Consider the following 24,730-nt stretch of genomic DNA (forward strand, 5'->3'; position numbering starts at 1 on the left):
TGATGTCACGTGATGTCATTCTTCTTGAAAGGCCTGGATCAGTTCTTGACGTACGGTTTGGCTGGAGTATGTGGTCGCTGTCAAACATGACCATCCATGGTATCTCAGAGATGTTCTATTGGTGACTTGTCTGGAGAGCGCGGAGACCACGGCAGCACGCTGACGTTGTTGATTGCAAGGAAGTTATGTACGGGGTGTATGGGACAATCTGACGAAGAATGTCATCCATTTGGCGCTGAGCTGTCAAATGCCCGTTAACGATAATCATTAGCGTTCTCTCCTGCCTACAAATTCCTCCCCACACCATAGCATCCCATCCACCATATGGCACGACCTCCTGAACGCAATATGGCTCCATTCGTTCTCCCCTTCGGCTGTCTTCCATCAGGTCTGAACAGACAGAACCGGCTTTCATCAGGGAAGACGACGATGTCAGGGCTGTCAATAACTGTCCTCAGTAAGTTCTGTAAGCCCCAATATGCCTTGAGCTGTCTGACGAGTAAATAAATGCCCTAAGGCGTTCGTCACTGATGACGTCACTGTCAAGAATCAATTCCGGAGATGCAAAGTACGCAAGTAACGGTTGTCATTGGGCGTAGTTTCCCTGGGTCTGCCTGTTCGTGACCTGCTGGGTTCCCGGTCTGTCTGTTACGTTGCGTCAGGTTAGTTTCAGCAACAAGGGAGCAACCAAAAGTTCTAGCTATGTGGGCATGGATGGCCCCCATCTGTATCATACACAGGGCCATCTTGCGTTGTTCGGGTGTCAGACGTGGCATTTCTGATGTGTTTTTTTTATCAGTTTGAGTGTCTGACATTCCTTCCGTATCATTTAATTACCCTTTTGCATGTCTAGTTTCGGGTGCCCAAGAGGCACGTCTAGAAAAGAAACGTGCCGTGAACGTATATCATATTGTGCACGGAACACTGTTGTTTGGACGATGTGTTTTGCTTTGATTTAGTTTGAACTTGTGTTTTTATCTTTTGCGATTTCGGTTAAAAGTGGTAACGTTTCTTTTGGCCGTCAGTGTATTTCGACGGGGACCATTAAAAAACGTCGTCTTGTCAATGTATCTATGTCATCCGATTTAAGGAAGAAGGGTATTTCTGCACTGAATATGGTTGGCTACTGTACGTTAATTCCTGGTGCTGATGTCGAGATTGACAGCTGCAATGCTGGGTTTTACTGAAAGGAATTTAGATAATGGAGCAGAGAGACCTGTCCCACATTGAACATGTAATCCTATTGTACTGAGATGAGGTATACCACTGGCTTTAATGAATGTAAACTACTTTTGATTTCTGGCTCCTCAAATATAGTGGCCTCCACAAATATAGTCACCTCCCATAGTGATCTTGTCGTGCAAGACATGTTCACTGCGAACAAATGATATCATTTTTGCAATTAAAATGTAGGTTTTTACGAAATGGTCGCTTCCATTTGTTTCGACTCATTGACTTCTTTCAAATGTGACATTGACGTTCAGTGTGGTTAAAGGGGAGTTAATGGACGCTGTGTGTATGTTGCAGAGGGCGAGGGCATCAAGCTGAGCGCCGAGGCCACAACTGCTGAAAGTAAGTTATCTCACTATCTACTTGGCAGAAAATGTCCATGGTTAAAGCTTGTTTCGGCTTGGCAAACCGGTGGTAGATATCATGAGCATCGTTACGCACCGCCGGGAACGATGACAAACTATAATGAATACCCGATCCCCAGTTTGGAATAATGTACCCGTAGATCGTCGACCACTGATTTGTTATTATGGATATACAAGGGGCCACATGTGGTCAAGCCGTCCAAGGCGCCTCAGTTCGCTATGTCTCTAAGGCGTGACAAAAACATATGATCATGGGTTCGAATCCAGGTTCGACTTGATTATATTTCTATTTTTGTCGGTTCCATATCCGTTTGTGGGTTTCTCCAAATTGATACACGTCTAAGACCACCACCCATGGCTTTCCTGCACAGGAAGCAGACACGCCGTGATATAAATGATATACTGTTCGAAGCAGCGTTAAACTCAACTCACTTATTAATTACTTAGATATGATACCTCCATATCTACCTTCATATCAATCTCCCTATCTTCCTCTACATCTAACTACATATCTATCCCAATATTCTACCTCCGTATATACTCCCATATCTACCTCCATACCTACCTTCATATCTACCCCCATATCTACCTCCATATCTACCTTCATATCAATCTCCCTATCTACCTCTCAATCTAACAACATATCTACCACAATATTCTACCTCCATATCTACACCAATATCTACTTCCATATCTACTACCATATGTACTTCCATATCTACCTTCATATCTACTTATATAATTACCTCCATATTTACCTCCATATCTACCTCCATATCTACACCAATATCTACTTCCATATCTACTACCATATGTACTTCCATATCTACCTTCATATCTACTTATATAATTACCTCCATATTTACCTCCATATCTACCTCCATATATACACCAATATCTACTTCCATATCTACTACCATATGTACTTCCATATCTACCTTCATATACTTATCTACTTATATAATTACCTCCATAATTACCTCCATATTTACCTCCATATTTACCTTCATATCTACCTTCATATCTACCCTATCTACCTCCATATCTACCTTCATACCAACGACCATAACTTCCTCCATAGCTACCTTCATATCTACCTCACTGTCTCCCTTCATATCTACCTCCATATCTACCTTCATATCTACCTCCATATCTACCTTCATATCTACCTTTATATCTACCTCCATATCTACCGTCATATCTACACCAATATCTACCTCCATATCTACTCCCATATCTACCTCCATATCTACCTTCATATCCACCTTCATATCTACCTTCATACCAACGTCCATACCTTCCTCTATATCTACCTCCATATCTACCTTCATATCAATATCCCTATCTACCTCTCCATCTAACTACATTTAACCGCCTCCGTGGTCTAGTGGTAGAGCGTCCTCCAGGAGAGCGGAAGGTCCGGGGTTCGATCCCCGACCCTGTCATACCAAAAGACGTTAAAAGATTGTACTTGTAGTTACCCTGTCTGGCACCCGGCATAAAGGGGCTAAAACAAGGACTGGTCGGCTCGGAGTCAGTATACTGTGTCTGAGTGGGGTATTCATGTTAAACTGCGGCATGGTATCTCAGTGTGCTAGCACTATAAATCGGCATCAGTCCGGACTAGTACCTCCATGTCTACCTTCATATCTACCTCCATATCTACCTTCATATCTACCTCCATATCTACCTTCATATCTACCTCCATATCTACCTTCATATCTACCTTCATATCTACCTCCATATCTACCTCCATATCTACCTTCATATCTACCTCCATATCTACCTTGATATCTACCTCCATATCTAATCCCATACGTACCTCCATATCTACCTCCATATCTACCTTCATATCTACCTTCATATCTACCTCCATGTCTACCTTCATATCTACCTTCATATATACCTCCATGTCTACCTTCATATCTACCTCCATATCTAATCCCATACGTACCTCCATATCTACCTCCATATCTACCTTCATATCTACCTCCATATCTACCTTCATATCTACCTCAATGTCCCCCTTCATATCTACCTTCATATCTACCTCCATATCTACCTTCATATCTACCTCCATATCTACCTCCATATCTACCTTCATATCTACCTTCATATCTACCTCCATGTCTACCTTCATATATACCTCCATATCTAATCCCATACGTACCTCCATATCTACCTCCATATCTACCTTCATATCTACCTCCATATCTACCTTCATTTCTACCTCAATGTCCCCCTTCATATCTACCTTCATACCTACCTCCGTATCTACCTCCATATCTAATCCCATACGTACCTCCATATCTACCTTCATATCTACCTCCATAGCTATCTTCATATCTACCTCCATATCTACATTCATATCTACATTCATATATACATTCATATCTACCTTCATACCTACCTCCATATCTACCTCCTTATCTACCTCCTTATCTACCTTCATATCTACCACCATATCTACCTCTATATCTACCTCCATATTACCACCGACTGCGATCTTCGAATTACAGTGGTTGAATGACGACAGGAGAAGAACATTATACTAAATAAACTGATGATATACCACCAACCTCTTCCCCGCCCCTACCCCGTGCATCTCATTCTACCCTCTTTAGCGTCAAGGTATTCAGCGACTTCATCACCGTTATCAAGTATCACCGAATGTGTCTCGTACAAAACCAAGGGAAACCTAAAACTGATGTCGTTTTAGATTACTGTGTGGCGACATTAAGACATTGATAAAAAACATCCAGAATCTCTCCTCAGAGAGGGTTGTCATGGCGGGTTTGTGTGACGAGACAGACGGGGTACCCCCGGCATCATCAACGGGTTGGAAGAACGCATCACCTACATGGTCCTTCCTACATCTGGAGCCAATCATCCCCCTCTGTCAAATGAAAGCAATTTAACCTAGTCACTTTTCTAAATATCGTCCTCGCGTGATCCGCTGCACCGACCGCCCATAACTGGCAGCGACCACACCGTGCTGGGCGATCGATAGATGTGATATCACAATTTATTACCTCTCTTATTATTTATTCCTTGATGTCGATAGGCTGTGCTTGTCTTTAACATATAAATCATATAGATGAACCATTTGGAGAGGGATGCTGAATTTGATTATGTTTTTCAAGGTAAGACCGGGTTACGGATGCGAGTGAAGGGATCAGCATTAATATCTGACAGTGTTAACATGAAGACCCCGTACAACTGGTCTTTGTCTAGCTGGGATGACATTATGACAGGAATGTATTCAAATGCGTTTAGGTTGTATTAAGGGGTCAACAGGCATACATGAGTTACCGCCAACACACAAGACAACGCTTCAAGTAGTTGTGTTGCGTGTGGGAGTCGGTTTGTCCTAGAACGCCATGTTTATCGACCGGTTAAAGCATTAATATGATTTAATACGCTATTAAACAAGCAAAAATGTCAGTTTTATATCAATAGGAAGATAACTCATTTTGGCATACACAAATTTAAGAATATGACATTTTGAAATGATGTTGCCTGAAGATAATGTGCATCGTTCTGTCGAGTTAGTGAGTGAGTGAGTGTCAGATTATTGTAAGATTGAGGTGAGTGTGTGTGTCGGGGAGTGGGGGCCGTGTGTGTGTGTGTGTGTGTGTGTGTGTGTGTGTGTGTGTGTGTGTGTGTGTGTGTGTGTGTGTGTCGGGGAGTGGGGGCCGTGTGTGTGTGTGTGTGTTTGGGGAGTGGGGCGTTCGTGCGTGAGTTCATGTGGGTGATTAAACACTAATCGGCTTCATACTCGTGCTCTAAATTAGTAATTGTACTTGATAATTAATAAGTTCAAAATTGTATCTCGAAATTTTCCAAGTTTAAAGTAAACAAGACATTACCCGTGAACAGACAGGTGCAGTTGCGTAAAACAATTCTTCAAGAAGTGCATCGTGCAGATTTTAGTCAGTCTTTTGATCCTTATCTCCAAATCACCACGACACTTTGTACTTCTTTAAAATGAAGAAAAAAGACAAACCGTTGCCCGACGTTCTTGGTTCTTGGTCATGTCTCTCTCTCTCTCTCGAGAGAAGACCACGACATGATAGTGATTAGATTGGCGAGAATATGTTGCGTCTTTTGGCGTAAATTCACAAACTTGTTTACAAACTCCTGTCACGTTCACGAAGTAATCCGTGTTCATATACGTTTGGTCTTCCTGTGATGCGACCTCAAGCCTTACCGTGCAGCGCGCCTTATCTAATGCATGTCAGCATATCCATGCGAGAACATCCACCCTTAGCTTGCTGCGATATCACATGTACATCTAGAAACAAGCTAAGCAACAACAAGCCATATGAATAGTCATTTCTCAAAAACAGTATCCCGTATCAATGTTCAGACTGTCTTTGGGTTTTCTTCACACTAACATACACATAGATTATTTGATGTTTCGTAACTGCTGAATAGCAATAGTTTTGTGTGTACCCTTTCCATTCCATAGGGGGTGAACTAACATTTGTATCCACGAAGAAGAACAGAGAGTCAATACTTGTGTCTATCTTGTTGTACAGATGTATGCTATCCTCTGTTCACCAGTCGTGCTTGGCGTTCTTCAGATGTATGCTATCCTGTGTTCACCAGTGGTGCTTGGTGTTCTACAGATGTATGCTATCCTGTGTTCACCAGTAGTGCTTGGTGTTCTGTAGATGTATGCTATCCTGTGTTCACCAGTGGTGCTTAGTGTTCTCCAGATGTATGCTATCACGTGTTCACCAGTCATGCTTAGTGTTCTCCAGATGTATGCTATCACGTGTTCACCAGTCATGCTTGGTGTTCTTCAGATGTATGATATCCTGTGTTCACCAGTGGTGCTTGGTGTTCTGTAGATGTATGCTATCCTGTGTTCACCAGTGGTGCTTAGTGTTCTCCAGATGTATGCTATCACGTGTTCACCAGTCATGCTTAGTGTTCTCCAGATGTATGCTATCACGTGTTCACCAGTCATGCTTGGTGTTCTTCAGATGTATGCTATCCTGTGTTCACCAGTGGTGCTTGGTGTTCTGTAGATGTATGCTATCCTGTGTTCACCAGTGGTGCTTAGTGTTCTACAGATGTATGCTATCCTGTGTTCACCAGTCATGCTTAGTGTTCTCCAGATGTATGCTATCACGTGTTCACCAGTCATGCTTGGTGTTCTTCAGATGTATGCTATCCTGTGTTCACCAGTCGTGCTTTGTGTTCTGCAGATGTATGCTATCCTGTGTTCACCAGTGGTGCTTGGTGTTCTACAGATGTATGCTATCCTGTGTTCACCAGTGGTGCTTAGTGTTCTCCAGATGTATGCTATCACGTGTTCACCAGTCATGCTTAGTGTTCTCCAGATGTATGCTATCACGTGTTCACCAGTCATGCTTGGTGTTCTTCAGATGTATGCTATCCTGTGTTCACCAGTCGTGCTTTGTGTTCTGCAGATGTATGCTATCCTGTGTTCACCAGTGGTGCTTGGTGTTCTACAGATGTATGCTATCCTGTGTTCACCAGTCGTGCTTTGTGTTCTGTAGATGTATGCTATCCTGTGTTCACCAGTGGTGCTTAGTGTTCTCCAGATGTATGCTATCACGTGTTCACCAGTGATGCTTGGTGTTCTACAGATGTATGCTATCCTGTGTTCACCAGTCATGCTTTGTGTTCTGCAGATGTATGCTATCCTGTGTTCACCAGTGGTGCTTGGTGTTCTACAGATGTATGCTATCCTGTGTTCACCAGTGGTGCTTGGCGTTTTCTAGATGTATGCTATCCTTTGTTCACCAGTCGTGCTTTTTGTTCTGCAGATGTATACTATCACGTGTTCACCAGTCGTGCTTGGTGTTCTTCAGATGTATGCTATCCTGTGTTCACCAGTGGTGCTTGGCGTTCTTCAGATGTATGCTATCCTCTGTTCACCAGTCGTGCTTGGTGTTCTGCAGATGTATGCTATCACGTATTCACCAGTGGTACTTGGTGTTCTTCAGATGTATGCTATCCTGTGTTCACCAGTCGTGCTTTGTGTTCTGCAGATGTATGCTATCACGTGTTCACCAGTGGTGCTTTGTGTTCTACAGATGTATGCTATCCTATGTCCACCAGTTATGCTTTGTGTTCTGCAGATGTATGCTATCACGTGTTCACCAGTGATGCTTGGTGTTCTTCAGATGTATGCTATCCTGTGTTCACCAGTGGTGCTTTGTGTTCTGCAGATGTATGCTATCACTTGTTCACCAGTCGTGCTTGGTGTTCTTCAGATGTATGCTATCCTGTGTTCACCAGTGGTGCTTTGTGTTCTGCAGATGTATGCTATCCTGTGTTCACCATTCGTGCTTGGCTCTCTGCAGATGTATGCTATTCTGTGTTCACCAGTGGTGCTTGGCGTTCTGCAGATGTATGCTATCCTGTGTTCACCAGTGGTACTTGGTGTTCTTCAGATGTATGCTATCCTGTGTTCACCAGTCGTGCTTTGTGTTCTGCAGATGTATGCTATCCTGTGTTCACCAGTCGTGCTTTGTGTTCTGCAGATGTATGCTATCCTGTGTTCACCAGTCTTGCTTTGTGTTCTGCAGATGTATGCTATCACTTGTTCACCAGTCGTGCTTGGTGTTCTTCAGATATATGCTATCACGTGTTCACCAGTCGTGCTTGGTGTTCTGCAGATGTATGCTATCACGTGTTCACCAGTCGTGCTTGGTGTTCTTCAGATATATGCTATCACGTGTTCACCAGTGGTACTTGGTGTTCTTCAGGTTATGCTATCCTGTGTTTTCTATGTGTCGTTGACTGGTCGCTGGGAAACAATGAATCCTCACACGAAGCTCTGTTATTGACCCATACACGCGCCGTCCACCTTCGCACTGACGAATATCATGGCAGGTTTATAACAAAGGGACACAAACACGTTTAAGACTGAATATTTACTTTGTGAAGAACTCTGAGCAGAAAATGGGAATAAGGAAAGACGCTTTTGTTCAATATTTCTAATAAGCTTTGAATGTTGTTTTCAAGAAATGTCCATCACGAATGAAATATTCGGGTAAATCAAATAAATCTAAAGAAACCACATTAAAAATGTGTTTCTTTTAGTGATTCATACTTTGTCGACCTTCTTCCAGGCTCAAAACTGACATCGTCCAAACCGTCGACATTGTCTACATCTACAACAACAACGTCAACTACAACAGCACAGCCAATCACAGGTAAACATAAATCTAAAGACCGGCCTCTCGACACTCAGAACCTCTCTCTACATCGGCCTCTCTTTAAACAGACCCTATCCCAATAACGGTGTCGGTACTCAGAACCTTTCTCTAAATCAACTATATATATAAGATTCTCTCTTGCTATCCCGACATCTCCGTATATCAGTCTCTCTTGCGTGAAGATCCGGGTTGAATAGGTCTTCAGCAACCCATGTCCTGCTTGTCCCCGCGAAGATCCGGGGCAGAATAGGTCTTCAGCAACCCATGCTTGTCTCCCCGTGAAGATCCGGGGTAGAATAGGTCTTCAGCAACCCATGTCCTGCTTGTCCCCGCGAAGATCCGGGGCAGAATAGGTCTTCAGCAACCCATGCTTGTCTCCCCGTGAAGATCCGGGGTAGAATAGGTCTTCAGCAACCCATGCTTGCCGTAAAAGGCGACTATGCTTGTCGTAAGAGGCGACTAACGGGATCGGGTGGTCAGGTTCGCTGACTTGATTGATGCATGTCATCGTATGCCAATTGCGTGGATCGATGATCATGATGTCAATCACAGGATTGTCTGGTACAGACTCGATTATTTACAGACCGCCGTCATATACTTGGAATAAAGATAAAGTGGCGTTAAATAACAAACAAACAAACAGAACAAACAATAGTCTCTCATTTCTGTATATCAGCCAATCTCGCTATACCAACATATCTGTATTTCAGTCTTTCTCGATATACCGACATTTCTGTTCATGGGAAACTTTTTTAAACATTTTCAGAATCAACAACACAAGATGAGGAGATCAGGACGACCTCAAGGGGTAGGCAAACTTTGCTATTTTCATTTTACATATAACTTAAACAATCTTCTGCCGCCTGGTCGTCAAACATTCAATTTGCATACATGTGAATGGGTTACCCACTACAATGAATGAACTTTGTGAAACTTAATATCGGTATAAGTGCCTGTACTGAAATGTTGACAGATTAAAACAAACGTATTTAAAACCTATAAGTCTGGCTTCACCAAGAACAGCCTCTGAACCACTAACAATTGACGTCTCAGGAGAAATAGAATAATTAGCCACAATGTCGTACATGAATCACTTTTCTATCACATGGATTTATCATGTACAGTAAAGAATAACTCATAGCTATCCATTGACGTGTTTGGAAATCCTTTTGCTAGGCGAGAGCAAATATACACTCCGGATGATGATACAAATACCATATACACATTGCCAGTCTTGTCCTGACGGGTCACGCTCACCGGACTTTACTCATGTAACCATGGCGATAGCCCGGCGCTCTTCGCCTCCATCTATTCATACTGATATGAATGTTTCACAGAGCTCCCCGAGACGACATCGCTGCTGTCGACATCAGCCATGGTGGACGACAACGAGGATGAGGACCAGAGGGACGACGGAGCTGCCGACGACTCCATGGTCGACTGGGCCATCAGAGGTAACCAAGCCCTCTCCTTAATGTACATACTCTCTAACCAAAGGCCATCAGAGGTGACCCTGCCCTCTCCTTAATGTACATACTCTCTAACCAAAGTCCATCAGAGGTGACCCAGCCCTCTCCTAATGTACATACACTCTAACCAAAGGCCATCAGAGGTGACCCAGCCCTCTCCTAAATGTACATACACTCTAACCAAAGTCCATCAGAGGTGACCCAGTCCTATCCTTAATGTACATACACTCTAACCAAAGGTCATCAGAGGTGACCCAGCCCTCTCCTTAATGTACATACTCTCTAACCAAAGGCCATCAGAGGTGACCCTGCCCTCTCCTTAATGTACATACTCTCTAACCAAAGTCCATCAGAGGTGACCCAGCCCTCTCCTAATGTACATACACTCTAACCAAAGGCCATCAGAGGTGACCCAGCCCTCTCCTTAATGTACATACACTCTAACCAAAGGTCATCAGAGGTGACCCAGCCCTCTCCTTAATGTACATACATTCTAACCAAAGGCCATCAGAGGTGACACAGCTCTCTCCTGCGCTGTGTTTCAGAAGGAGGCGATGAGGATGGAGACGAGGCTCTGTATGAGACAACATCACTTCGACCTTCACCTTCAACAATGCCAACCACCACCAACGTGGTTGCCCCAACTGAGAAGGTGAAGGAAATTCCAGCCATCCTTGACATCATCCAGGAGGCCGGAGCTGGAGGTGAGTATCACACTGCCTGTATAGACTGATAGCATGCGGAGATACTGTTTCCTTGACAGGCAGACTGCTGTTAAACATGTTTTACCATTTTTTGAGAGAGTGTCATTTACGTGACTGGATTAACGCATGAATAACACAATAACACAAAATGTGGCTTTATAATTTGTATAATGACAGATCCAGCAACAAGTCAGTCTGGATTTATTGGGTGTAGAACGTCAACAACAAGTCAATCTGGATGTATTGAGCGTAGAACGTCACGCCCAGCAACAAGTCAATCTGGATGTATTGAGCGTAGAACGTCACGCCCAGCAACAAGTCAATCTGGATGTATTGAGCGTAGAACGTCACGCCCAGCAACAAGTCAATCTGGATGTATTGGGTGTAAAAGGTCACGCCCAGCAACAAGTCAATCTGGATGTAATGGATGTATAAACGTCACGCCCTGCAACAAGTCAATCAGGATGTATTGGGTGTAGAACGTCACGCCCAGCAACAAGTCAATCTAGGTGTATTGAGCGTAGAACGTCACGCCCGCAACAAGTCAATCTGGATGTATTGGATGTCGATCGCCACCCCGCAACAAGTCATTCTGGATGTATTGAGTATAGAACGTCACACCCAGCAACAGTCATTCTGGCCGCGTGCAGAACGACGTCGGTGCCGTCACCTATGTTGAGGCACGTCACTGTACATCACTGGTGAAGGCGGGGACTTGACACGGCAGATACGTACAACATCACCGACGACTGTGAAGTAGATCCCAGGGACGTGGCATTACCTCCCTGATTACTGCGCCAGTATATAATCATTAAGGTGGCGAGGAGGGACACTATAAATATCAGTTAGTTTCTCTTTATTGTGGCCCTTTAGTGATTTGGCATCGTTATGTACTGGATGTCTGTGTTCTACAATGGACACACGTAAATATTTAAAGTCAATAACACATAAGTGCCAAGAACATCGTGTATACCACGGCAACTTCTCATGATCAGACAGTGATTGAAATGTCGATACAGTGATAGCACACATGTGCTTAACCCAAGTGTATAACACCGTAACTTCACAGACAGCGATTGAAATGTTGATAAACTGATTTATCATATTATATTGGGTAGGTTTCTCGGCAGGATAAAGCCAACGGATAAAAACGATATCCGTTGGGGTCATATGCGGATAGAGATGCAAATTTCAAAGGTCAAGTAGGGACTACTCCCACTGTTTATAAACAACATGGCGTTGCCCTCGTCATTCGGCGATCGAGTCAGAATTAACCATCAGGAATCTGGATAAACTACAGGGATAATTGCTATCATTATCAAAAGAACAGACTAATATACTGAAAATCAGTGTCTAACTGTGACGTAGCTAAGGCATTTTATAAGTTTGGCAACTTTGGAGATATAAATTTCGAAACAATTTTGCGAGGGCACGAGGCCTAGCCAAACGGGATCAGTAGCCATATCTGTGCTTGTAGACCTCTGCGGCTTGAAACCTTCTCCACAAATTAAAATAGGTGGATTTGGCTGAAATATGTTTGAATTGTTAACTTGTTTCGTTTTGTCGCTGTGTGCACATCTGACTACACTTCTTAACGTTATGACAGGACACACTGTCAACAACGTCTGACCGTGGCCGTTACGTCTCATAGACTAGGGTTAGAGTAGCTTCCCTTTGACAAAGGGCAGTTACTCTAGCGGACAGACCGATGGATGGCCGCGGAAGGCAATTGAAAACAATTTGCGTATATGTTGCTTCACCACTGTATAAGAAACAGATTTCAGTTGGAACTATATTGGCTACTGTCAATGTCCGACTGACACATCACTTAAACTGTGACGTCATAAATATTAATGCGCGCAATCCAGGAAAACTCGCAATGTTTCGGTAATGTTTGTGAGAGAGGGAAAGCGATTTTGAAGCACAGAATTAAAGACTGACATTATATGATAAAGAGGTTATCACGCTTAAATGTTTGGGGATGGTAAATACCCTGTATTAGGAATAAACACTATGTATTTAGCTCGCCAAGGCTCGCTAAATACAATGTTTATTCCTAATACAGGGTATATACTATCCCCAAACACACTCGCGTGATAACCTCTATTTATTACCCACGTGGTGAAGATACATGTGGTAAGATACTAAATCCGTCACACGTGTGTCGTACAGGGTTGACCTTGTTTTATTCGTTTCGATTGGATAACCGTGACCTCTGTCACATTGGGACTAATTTTTTCAGTCATAAAAAATCTACAAGGCAGAACTGAAGCAATCTCATGTGATCGAGAGATATTAACAAACACTTTATTAAACCAATCATGATAGTCACACGCATCAAATTCGGTTTGCATCCTATATAAGTTATGCATTAAGCTTCCACAGACATTATATAATCGAGCTAGATCTATATTCATTTACAAGGTACGAGTACCGTTCAATAGATCGAGGGTCCCAATGAGCGTGACGCACCCGACTACTTTCGCAACTTCCAATTTGATTTAACGTAAAAGGATAAGCGTGGTGAAATGAAGTCAGTTTAAACTACCATAGACTTACTTGGGATGATCCGGCTGTGCCATCAGTGTACAAATCATTCGAAAACACCGTAGAAGAGTGCCTGATTTCTGATGATGTGGCCCAAAATATCCCGAAGGTGAACAATAACATTCCCTATCTCTAGCTTAAATCGCTGAGTAGATCACGGTTGTCTTTTCTTATTCCGGTGGTGACCTTGCCCTTTGTTCGAAACTGTCACTGACAGGCAATCAGACTTGAGCGTACTAACAACATGGCGCTTGAATTCTCATAAGTTGGAGAAATTCTTCCAAAACGATCTTGAGCGTCGGTGCTGTTATGTTTGCAAACACTGCAGGCGCATGTTGGTAATGCGTATGCATATGAATGTCAACAATGCCCATTTTTGGGCATTAGGGCTGGGACTAGTCCAAATTTACTACCCGGGTACCCGCCACCCTATTACCCGGCCCCACCCGGATACCCGCCCCCACCCGGATACCCGGCCCCACCCGGATACCCGCTATAGGTATCAAGAGTTGGGTACAAAATGTCCGAATGGGAATTGTTTTACCGCAGCCCTGGCAAAAACTATTTAGATACATGCATCAAACGGTCTGATAATGCATACACTGCAGTTCATAGACGCTTTATCCTTACTCGAACATATAAAAGTCAGAATGAATGCCTGCATAGTGAGAAAGAGATGTGAACATCAGCTAGGCTTGTGGTGTAAACATTGAGTTTTATTGTTTATGTCATTACAGTATATCACGTGACTCACTACGGGTCAGGGTAGTCATGTGTGTACCCGGGTCCTACTCAGGACCGACCCGACCCGAGTATCCGAGTTACCCGTCCCACCCTATTGGGCATATATCACTATTCATGCGCAACTAGATTTTGCAACCGGTTTCAGTTTGGTCTGTCAACGAACAAAAGTTGTTATGTATTTACACTTACATACATATTTAAAGTGGTCATAAATAAAATACCACACTCATTCTCCTTAGATTTCGCTCGGTCCCATACCATAGAAAGTCCACTCGTTTCGTAAAAATGGTATCTAATATAACGAGAATGAGTGTAGTATTCTCTATTTATTACCTACGAGGGCAAACATGTCAGGGTTCATAAAAATGATCATCATATGTGTCCTAGGGTCATATCTCGTCACGAGACAACGGTGTATTGTTTCTGTCATCCGGACGGCATTGTTGGCGTCATTCGAATTTTATTGTGACGTGAGCTTGGAATGACGTCACACTAAAAACGACGTCATAGGTGAAGATTGCTGACGTCATTTGGCAAATTGTGTTTCAGACGGCAGCCCATGTGATGACGTCAGCTGCTTGTACGGCGGCATCTGCAAGGCTGATGGAGACAGTGTCACGTGCGCATGCTCCATCAACTGCACTGGTCGAGCCACGCGCCCCATCTGTGGCAGTGACGGTCAGTGGTACAGGAACAGGTGCGAGATGCAGCTTCAAGCCTGTCAGAGTCAGGACAACATCACCCCTGGCAACAACAAGAGCTGTGAGTGTTAGGCTAGGGTGGGGAAGGGTGGGGTAGGGCGGGATAAAGTGAATTGGGTGTAGGGTGTGGCGGTGGTTGGTTGGTAGGTAAAGGGGGGTGGGTGTGTGAATGAGTGAATTTGAATTTACATCTCTCCTAATTTACAACACGATGTGTCAGGTTAATGTGGGAGGAATTTCCCTAGTGATGCAGGTCTAAATCCTTTACCATGTTGGTAAATGGTGCTTACATATATAGGAGGACAAGCAGGGCCAATGTTGGATCAACGACCATTGGCTTTTGTCCAAGCGACACAACTCAATATCTGCACAACCATCTACAGCTCTATAGACGCCAGGGCTCCATGACCCTTGCGTGAGTGGGGTGGACAGCAGGACATGTCGAGAGTTACAGGAGGACGTCATCACCGTGTACTATCCAAGGATAACTCATACTATGTAGATCGTGTGACGCTTCACGAAACCTTTTGCGGTTCGTTTGTAATTCAATAATTTCTGATGTAATATTTTCCATTGCAGGCCAAGACTCCCAGACCGGAGCCCCGCTGTGTCCCGAGAAGAATGGTACGTTGATATGAATGAGTCACTAACACCATCGCATCATAAACCAAATGAAACATATTCTTTTCACACGTCACACAAGAATAACTGTTGTATTCCTGTATAATGGTATCTCGTTGATTGCCTTTTGGTTTTAACACAGTACAAGAATACTTTGTCCGTACGTTTCTATTTTGAATAGGGGCGGTCGGGTAGCCTAGTGGTTAAAGCGTTCGCTCGTCACGCCAAAGACCCGGGTTCGATTCCCGACATGGGTACAATGTGTGAAGCCCATTTCTGGTGTCCCCCGCCGTGATATTGCTGGAATATTGCTAAAAACGGCGTAAAGCCAAACTCACTCACTCACTCACTCACTCTATTTTGAATACGTGCCGCTGTTATTTCAGCAAGAGCAATGTGGGGCAGCTGGTCGCCATGGGTAGCATCAGGCGATGTGGATGTCCGCTTCCGGTCATGTGACATCGACGGGAATTCTCTGGGCAAGATGGTGACGTGCAGGGGTCCAAGGGTCGAGGTTCGATCCTGCAACATCCGGGACCAGGGATCGTGCAGATCGTGGAATGGATCCACCAGTGGGAAGTTCTCGTACAGATGTGATGGCGTGGACGTCCGAGATATCAGCAACGCAGGTGCGACCACGTGATCTGACAGCTTGAGTACTAATAGCACAGTAGTACTGTAGCACACACCCCTGTAACATACGTCGCTTTACCAGAGGCCTGAGTGTCCTTGGATAAGTAAAAAAGGACGAGTCTATCTTTTCAAATCGACAGGAGAATCATGAAGCACCAGACAGGACCCGGACACCTGGCGACAAGCTTCCATTACATCCACCCAGCTATCGACCGGTGTTGAGTCAGCGATGTGAATATATCGAATCAAGTAGAATCCAGACAGATACCATTTTAGTATGCGTGTCCGATATTAATTAGTTCATGTACGTACTGTCATTGTATAATGTAACGCGACACATGCCAGGCAGGAGGCGAATGGTATGGTAGGGATGTAATGTTATTCGTCACCAGACTGTTATAATTAATTCATATTTGCATCAGTTGTGGCATTGTGTATCAAGGTTCGGCAAGCCGTATTGCTGGTGCCTTCAAAAACCACATACGTAACACAATATCTACATACGTATCACATCGCATTGGGGGGACAGACAAACATATGTGTCATTAAGTATTATTTTTTATTCTTTCGTTGCAGAAATGACGTTTGGTCCAGCAGCGAATGGAGGTACGATGCATAATAGTACTAATACTAACACTAATAATAACAATGACAACGAAAACAACAACAATGATTATACTGATGTAATACTACTGCAAAATATGATAAAAAGGTCACGTGAGGTGATATTGGGTTTAACATCGTGTTCAACCGTGTGTGTGTGTGTGTGTGTGTGTGTGTGTGTGTGTGTGTGTGTGTGTGTGTGTGTATGTGTGTGTGTGTGTTAATGTGCTGGCCCATTGAGATACCATACCGCAGTTTTTAACATAAATACTCCACTCAAAAACAGTATACTGACTCTTGAGACGACCAGTCCTTGTTTTACGCGCCACGCGCCAGACAGGGTACTATCTTTTAACCTCTTTTGGTATGGTGGGCGGACGCGCTACCACAACCATGGAGGCGGTCAATAATAATATTAATAATAATAATAATTATGTTCTTGCTGTACCTTCAGGGGACTTCTGCCGCTACTCTCTGTACGACCTGAAGCGAAGGAAGATGGTGTTCTCCAGCTTCAACCTGTCCCAGGTGGTGTCCAAGGGCCATCTCAGACGATGGTGCTCCAAACAGGAAGCCTTCTTGGTATCCCACACTGCATTGCACGTCTGCAAGCGCCACCTACAGGACATCTGCAAGTCCTCCCGGAAGTGCAAGGGCTCCAAGCTGGCGCGACGACAGAGGAACCTCGGCGACTACACCCACAGCTGCTGGAGGGACTTCATCCTCGGCAACAGAATCCCCTCCGGTATATCCGACATCCACTCCACCTTCTCCTTCCTCTGTCAGAGATTCGCCCCCGACAGCAAGTGGGGGAAAGTGTTCGGGCACAAGAGGGCGTACTTTGGTACAATCTACGACACCGCCCGCCGTATTCCCGTTGTGTCCTTGGCCAAGGTCACGCAGCTTGGAGAGGACACCTGGCCCAAAACCGACTTCATGATCGAGAGAGGTTAGTGACAAATACAGGGAACAGACATAAAACAAGATACCCTGCTCAATCTTTTACAGAAATATGTGTTTGGTATAACTGTTTTGGGGGGAGTCAGGGTGGTCTGGTGATTAAAGCTGAAGACTCCAGTTTTATCACTAGCATGGTTTCATGGTTTCAGCGTTGTCCATTTCTCATGTTCCCTGGCGAGATGTTACCGGGAATATTGCTAAAACGGCGTAATGCCTCTGTGACTGTGTGAGCGTGGAGGAGGGAGCGGGTAGAGGAGTGTTTAGAAAGTTGATGATGCTGAGTGGAGTCTGTGAGTGAGTATGGTTTTACGCCGCTTTTAGAAATATTCCAGCCATATCACGCTGGGGGACACCAGAAACGGGCTTCACACATTGTATGCATGTTGGGAATCGAACCCAGGTCTTCGGTGAGACGAGCGAACGCTCTAACCACTAGGCAACCCCACCGCCCCTGGAGTCTGTGAGTTGAACATGGAACATATAACTGTATTTTTTCATATGCGATAAATCGCTACGATAAATCAATCCGATAAACTTTGTTTCACGAACCGATAAATTTGCATATGAAGTAACCCGACAAGAACTACTACTAAGCTCCATGCATTGATGTAATGTGAGCGTCAATCTGATAATTTTATGGAGCTCCCAATAAGTTAAGATATGGGCTACCCGGAGTGTGGTGTTTCTGGAGACAATCATGTCTGTGATTTATTTGGCAGATGGTACATTAGGCGGTTCACTCAGACACACTTTTCATAGGGGGTTTCTTATGTTTCTTCATGGAGTGAAAGTACGTTTTAAACATCGGTTATTTCAAGCTTCAATTGATAAAGATGTGCTAATCCTCGTGTGTTTCCGTGTGGTGAACATCATATACTTGTAGTAGGAATAAACAATAGGTATCATGTCGCCAAAGGCTCGCGTAATACAACTGTGATTGCTAACGTATAATATATTTACAATACGGAAACACATTCGACTTATTATCTATATATACATATTTCTCAGTTCCTGCAAATATGACCCTGCTCTTTCACCGCTTTGGTTCGATAATTCAAGAAACATTCTCGCGACGGCTTGGACCTTTGACATTGACTGCGACCTACTGATTGACCGAAAAATATAATCTTCGACCTCTGGTTGTGCTATATGATGATAAAAAGCCATGATTAATATTTTAACTAACTCTGCACGTGTAGAGTCTCCCGAGTTTAGTTAATATAGTGTCTACTGTACGCGGCAAACATACGCACATGTCCATACACTTATTAACATAGAGGCTGCCGGATATGGCAAACATACACACATGTCCATACACTGATAATGTCAAGTGAATAACATTTAACATTTAATCAAGTAACAAACATCCATCAAAACATACAATTAATGTCAATTGAAAGCTGACACATATTACTGTCTCTCCACAAATTACCAATTATTAAATACTCGATTTATTCTTAAGAGACTCCAATGCTGAAGCAGCCATGTTGTCTACGGCACGTCTACACTGTGTGTACTATATGTCTACAACGCTGTGTGTAATGATATTATGGAATAACGCTCATCTCGCTGTCTGTGGAGGTTGGTACCTCTGTCGTAGAAGGCGCGGAAATACTATATATGTCTTCCACGAAACTTGGCCAAGGTCGAGTGGAATGCATGCTGTTCTCTTCAGTAGACTTAAACATGAGACGTACATTTTCTTCATAGCTAATATTTACGATGTTTCAGTATTCGTGGCCACAAGAACACAATTGTTTCAGTCCCCATGGATACAAGAAGACGCCTGTTTTAGCTCCCGTGGCCAGAAAGAACCACGATTCTTTCAGTTTCCATGGCCACAAGAACGCGCTTGTTTCAGTTCCCGTCGCCACAAGAACACGGATGTCCAAGTTCCCATGGCCACAAGAACGCGATTATTTCAGTTCCCATGGCCACAAAAAACACAACTGTTTCAGCTCCCATCGCCACAAGAACATATTTCCTTCAATTAGTCTTCCTCATTGTTACCAATGCCATGTTGCCATCTGAGAACATGTTTTAATCATGTTCAAATTATTTATCATAACCTTCAGTAACCTTTCTCAAAGCATTACACGCTAAATATCAATTTGGTAGTTCTAGACACCCATTGTCGGCAGTGACTGAGCAAGTCTATATGTACTAACAAGAAATATATGGCTTGATAAGAGGAACAACGTCTCGAGCCGTTGGTCCTCAGATCAGAAGAGAACTTTTGTTTCAAGCCCACGTTTTCTGTGCACAATCAAACAGGTCCTACATTGTACGCCCCCGGTCCTCTTCAGTAGGTTCTGGCGACAAACACAACCTACAGGGGACCTAGCCAACCCCAAATTAGTGAGTGAATATGTATGTATGTTGATAATGTTGGACATGACCCTGGGAGTGGACTGTAATCAAACATTGATTTATACCTGACGGCTGAATGCAATGTTAGCAGAGACTGTGAAGGCAAAGCTCCAGTGTGTCTGTAATTGTTGTGCAGGCTATTGCTCACAACTACCCACCCCGACAGTCCACGCCATGTTACTCAATCACTGCCACCGCAAATTTATTTCTACTATCGGCCAGTCTGGGCTGTCCAATTACTGGACAATCACATCCAGGTTCTCTATCCCCAGGGCTACGTTGCTAGATATAAACCGGTGTGTATGTCAGGACGTGGACGGTCCATTTGGGCAAAGTGATGAATGTAGAGAGGAAATGCAAAATGATGACAATTGGATAGTGGTAGATCACCCAATTGATTATAAATGGCGTCTAAAGATTCCATCAGACAGCTGAGGGATGGAGAAGGCCTGGGCGCTGTGAGAGTCTGACAAAAGACTGTTCAACTTTCAGATGAAGCAGCATGGCATGGGGTGGACACTGGGGGATGTAGAGACTTTATATCACAGCGATGTTGATTTCCTCAATTATTGATTAGACGTTGTCATAAATCGGCTTCAGTTTAGTCCTGGTCGGTCTCTCTCTCTCTCTCTCTCTCTCTCTCTCTCTCTCTCTCTCTCTCTCTCTCTCTGACGTATCTTAAAACTGGTAAATTTCTCTTATCTTCTCTGTGCTCCCTGTGCATTGGTGATGTTCAAGGTATTTGTATGATTAAACCCCAACCAATACATTTCCTTCGGTGTCATTGTCTAAATGCGCAGGTTCTCTCACATCTCCCTCAGTGTTGACATATACCATCGTAAACAATGTAAATATTAAAACATGTATATTTTAAAAATTATTTTTTTCATTTCATGTGCTGTTAGATCATATGTTGATGTCTATTTCAGGTCTGATTGATGAGCCAATGACGTTCAGCTGGCTACTGAAGAGGGAGCGCGGTTTGGCCACGATGTCCGACGCGCAGAAATGTGACACGGACTGGGACTGCGACCTCGGCATGAAGCAGGCCCTCCCCGTCGACTACGACATGTCTGGCTACCGAATCGCGCACCTCATGTGGCCTGAGCTCATCGGAGCGGATGTAGACGCCAAACTGTCGACCTTCACCTTGACCAACGCTGCCCCAATGCACCCATCACTGTACCCGGCCTGGCGCCACGCTGTCACGGAGATTCGGTCTTACGCCATCAACCACTGCAAAATTCCCGTCGACGTTGACCCGATGACAGGGCCGTCGCGACCAGAGATGTACATAGCTTCCGGCGCTGTGCCTTCTAAGGACCCAGAGATCACTATCGGCAATGACGTCCACGTCCCTTACCTCTTCTGGTCAGCGGTCTGCTGTTTCAGGGACGACAAAGTCCAGGCTTTCGCCGTGTACGCCCGCAACATCGGCGACAACCCTGTCATTGTGGCCCCGGTGCTGCAGCTTGAGTCCATCCTCCAAGACATGTACAATGTCAGAAAGCGTGACGTCAATCTGCGTATATTCCCTGCCGGGGACGGGGCGTGTGCGGAGCTTAGGAATGACGTGTCACGGTCTATCAACTTGTAGATGTGACGGACTATTTGACTGACATGTTAAATATCAAACTTATCATCGGTCAAACAATGGATCATTAAGATGTTACATATCTTCAGGTTTAGAAGTAGCCCGGAGATATATACAGAACTCTTTGTGTTGGATGTAAACCTTGTACTGTACGAGGAACAGATGCGGATGTTGATTTTGTGGAGGAATGTTCATCTGAGAATTATATAACTGGTTACCACCAAGGTAACCGATTAATTTACTCATTAGGAATCGTATCATGGGGATTATACCGCCGCTTCAGGCGGCTGCGGAATTGTGCTGATGAAGAGGAATCATCTGAGATGAAATCGTGAGGCACTGCACGGGTCCCACGTGCAGCGCCCAGTGTCCTTATAGTTAATCGTAGCTTTTGATGTCGTCATCATGTGTCATGTGACCCGCTGGTCAACCCGGGAGTAGTTGCAGAGACCTTTATGTGTGGGTTGTCTCCCTTGCGGAGGATCTCGATGGAGATTCACACAGGATATGGTTCTGTTACCTTCAAATGTTTCCGTAATCGGCTTTAGTCAATGGATGTTAGATGCTGAATATTTGAGTCTTGATATTTACCCAGCAATCCCCTGTACGTTACCTAGTAACCAGACCAGGTAGCACCGTGTTGATAAAACATGGCGTGTCTTGTTGCCATGTCACCGAGCCAAGTAACGCCGTACATGAATCGGCACAGTTAGTACGTCATGGTAGTGATGACGCGATAATAGCGTTGGGGGCATTTACACAATCATAGGGTCCAGCATTTACAAGGCTAGAGACAGGGTCTATCACAAGGCTAGAGACAGGGTCCAGCATTTACAAGGCTTGAGACATGGTCTATCACTAACAAGGCTAGAGACAGGGTCTATCACAAGGCTAGGGACAGGGTCCATCACTTGCAAGGCTTGAGACATGGTCTATCACTTGCAAGGCTAGAGACAGGGTCTATCACTAAAAAGGCTAGAGACATGGTACATCACTTACAAGGCTAGAGACATGGTCCATCACTAACAAGGCTAGAGCAGGGATCCATCGCTTACAGTGCCAGAAACATGGTCCATGTGATGGTATAATTATTCAATTATTCGTATCAGTTGTATTGGAAGTCTGGTTCGTTGATACATTTTTGACAGCTTCATATGCATATATATGTTCCATCGTTCTGTATATTGCTATTTGTGATATAATGCTGCTTGTGGTAGTCGTGTGTGTAAACTGTGTCATATGTACAGATATCGGTAGATTGTGTACTCTTCTCATTCCAACGAGACAACTCACCGTCATTAAATGAAATGGATATTTTTAAATTTAGCGCTCAGCACGTCAAGGATTTATTTGTTTGGTGTTTGCGTTGCACTATTTCTACAGCTACATGATTGATGGTGGTCTCAGAAGGAATGCTGGGTAGGTAGAGCGGTCTAGACTACTTCAGAAGGATCTAGGTAATGTCAGAATGATCTAGCTGATGCCAGAATGATCTAGGTGATGTCGGAACGAGGCGATTGTCAAAAGGAATGCTAGAAGGAATTGAGGGAAGACTAAAGATTCGCGATATTGAGTCTAAGGTTGCTTCAAGACTTTGGGGTGGTCGAAGGGTCTAGGGTTGTCAGAAGGGTTCAGCGGTACATACGAGTCTTGGGGTGTTTGAAGGTTCTAGATATGTTGACGGGTCTAAGGGGTGGTCGAAAGGGTCTAGAGTTGTCTGAAGGGTCAAAGGGTTCTCTGAAGGATCTAGAGTTGTAAGAAGGGTCGAGGTGTGTACAAGTATGGGGTGTTTAAAGATTCTAGAAAGCGTTTAAGGCTCTCATAATGGATTAAGGATTCTCTTTAGGGCCTAGGGCCTGTTCGAACGGTCTTGGGATTTGGCTTGGGATTTGGCTTATGCGAGAAGGGCTTGGGTGTGTGAAAAAGACCGAGGGGATGACTGTAAGACACGGTGGCGTCTGGAGGAGAAAGTGATAAAGAAAAAGCTCAAAACATACAAACGTATCAGATCTTCTATCCTGCCAACATTTTGAGCAGTTTTAAGTGAGCTACATAACTCAGCATGATACGTCTAGTGATGGGATGTCCACCCCATTGTGTCATTCAGCTACCAGGACGTAAACATTTACTAAAGCTTTCCTAATCAAGTCACACCGCACCATTATCATAAGTCTCTATCAGCTTACTCGCGAGGTACATGATTTCATATGGAGCGTATGCGTGCGCACTGCGAGAGAGCGCCATCTACCTGTAGATCTGTAGCGCGTACATACACCTGCACTGTTGAGTATTGTTCCGGTAGTGATTGATATACGACTTCTAGACGTAGACACTAGTATATTTTATACCAACGTAGTTCCCCTCGTGTTTCTCTTTAGATCTGTGATACAACTAAATATTGGTTATTATGTTACAAAGTGCACACTGTTGCTTATTATTCCTATTGTTGCAATAAAGTATATTTCTTTTCAGTTTGTAGTCTGGGTTGTTTGTGGTCTTCGCCATTGTCACAGTGTTCGGGTATTGCTTACATCCCCAGCACCTGAAACCAGGTTGGGATATACAGGAGTCCATGTTTGTAACGACAATGTGACCTGCAAAATAATGTTTGCAACGAAGCTGTGACCTGCAAAATAATGTTTGTAACAAAGATGTGACCTGCAAAATAATGTTTGCAACAAAGATGTGACCAGCAAAGTAATGTTTGTAACAAAGATGTGACCTGCAAAATAATGTTTGTAACAAAGATGTGACCTGCAAAATAATGTTTGTAACGAAATGTGACTTGCAAAATAATGTTTAGAGCGGAGGTGTGACCTGCATAATAGTTTTTGTAACAAATATATGACATGCAAAATAATGTTTGTAACGAAATGTGACTTGCAAAATAATGTTTGTAACAAAGATGTGACCTGCAAAATAATGTTTGTAACAAAGATGTGACCTGCAAAATAATGTTTGTAACAAAGATGTGACCTGCAAAATAATGT

General features: G+C 43.9%; 1 protein-coding gene across 2 annotated transcripts in view; it reads left to right on the forward strand.

Annotated features, from left to right (window-relative positions):
- The window catches only part of LOC139462171 (uncharacterized), an 84,246-nt gene extending 60,035 nt beyond the window's left edge, over nucleotides 1-24,211 (forward strand). Inside the window, exons 3-13 of one of the 2 annotated variants that reach the window (XM_071243708.1) lie at nucleotides 1,528-1,572; nucleotides 8,708-8,791; nucleotides 9,561-9,602; nucleotides 10,132-10,248; nucleotides 10,809-10,967; nucleotides 14,808-15,020; nucleotides 15,539-15,583; nucleotides 15,967-16,209; nucleotides 16,790-16,819; nucleotides 17,271-17,765; nucleotides 21,076-24,211. In XM_071243708.1, coding sequence (XP_071099809.1) covers nucleotides 1,528-1,572; nucleotides 8,708-8,791; nucleotides 9,561-9,602; nucleotides 10,132-10,248; nucleotides 10,809-10,967; nucleotides 14,808-15,020; nucleotides 15,539-15,583; nucleotides 15,967-16,209; nucleotides 16,790-16,819; nucleotides 17,271-17,765; nucleotides 21,076-21,743 — 2,141 coding nt within the window. In that variant the 3' untranslated portion in view covers nucleotides 21,744-24,211. The remainder of the gene's footprint in view (nucleotides 1-1,527; nucleotides 1,573-8,707; nucleotides 8,792-9,560; nucleotides 9,603-10,131; nucleotides 10,249-10,808; nucleotides 10,968-14,807; nucleotides 15,021-15,538; nucleotides 15,584-15,966; nucleotides 16,210-16,789; nucleotides 16,820-17,270; nucleotides 17,766-21,075) is intronic. The other variant, XM_071243710.1, reaches the window with a different exon arrangement.
- Nucleotides 24,212-24,730: the final 519 nt, after the last annotated feature.

The sequence above is a fragment of the Haliotis cracherodii genome, unplaced genomic scaffold, assembly GCF_022045235.1.
Source record: "Haliotis cracherodii isolate W230 unplaced genomic scaffold, xgHalCrac1.p SCAF_15, whole genome shotgun sequence".
Taxonomy (NCBI): domain Eukaryota; kingdom Metazoa; phylum Mollusca; class Gastropoda; order Lepetellida; family Haliotidae; genus Haliotis; species Haliotis cracherodii.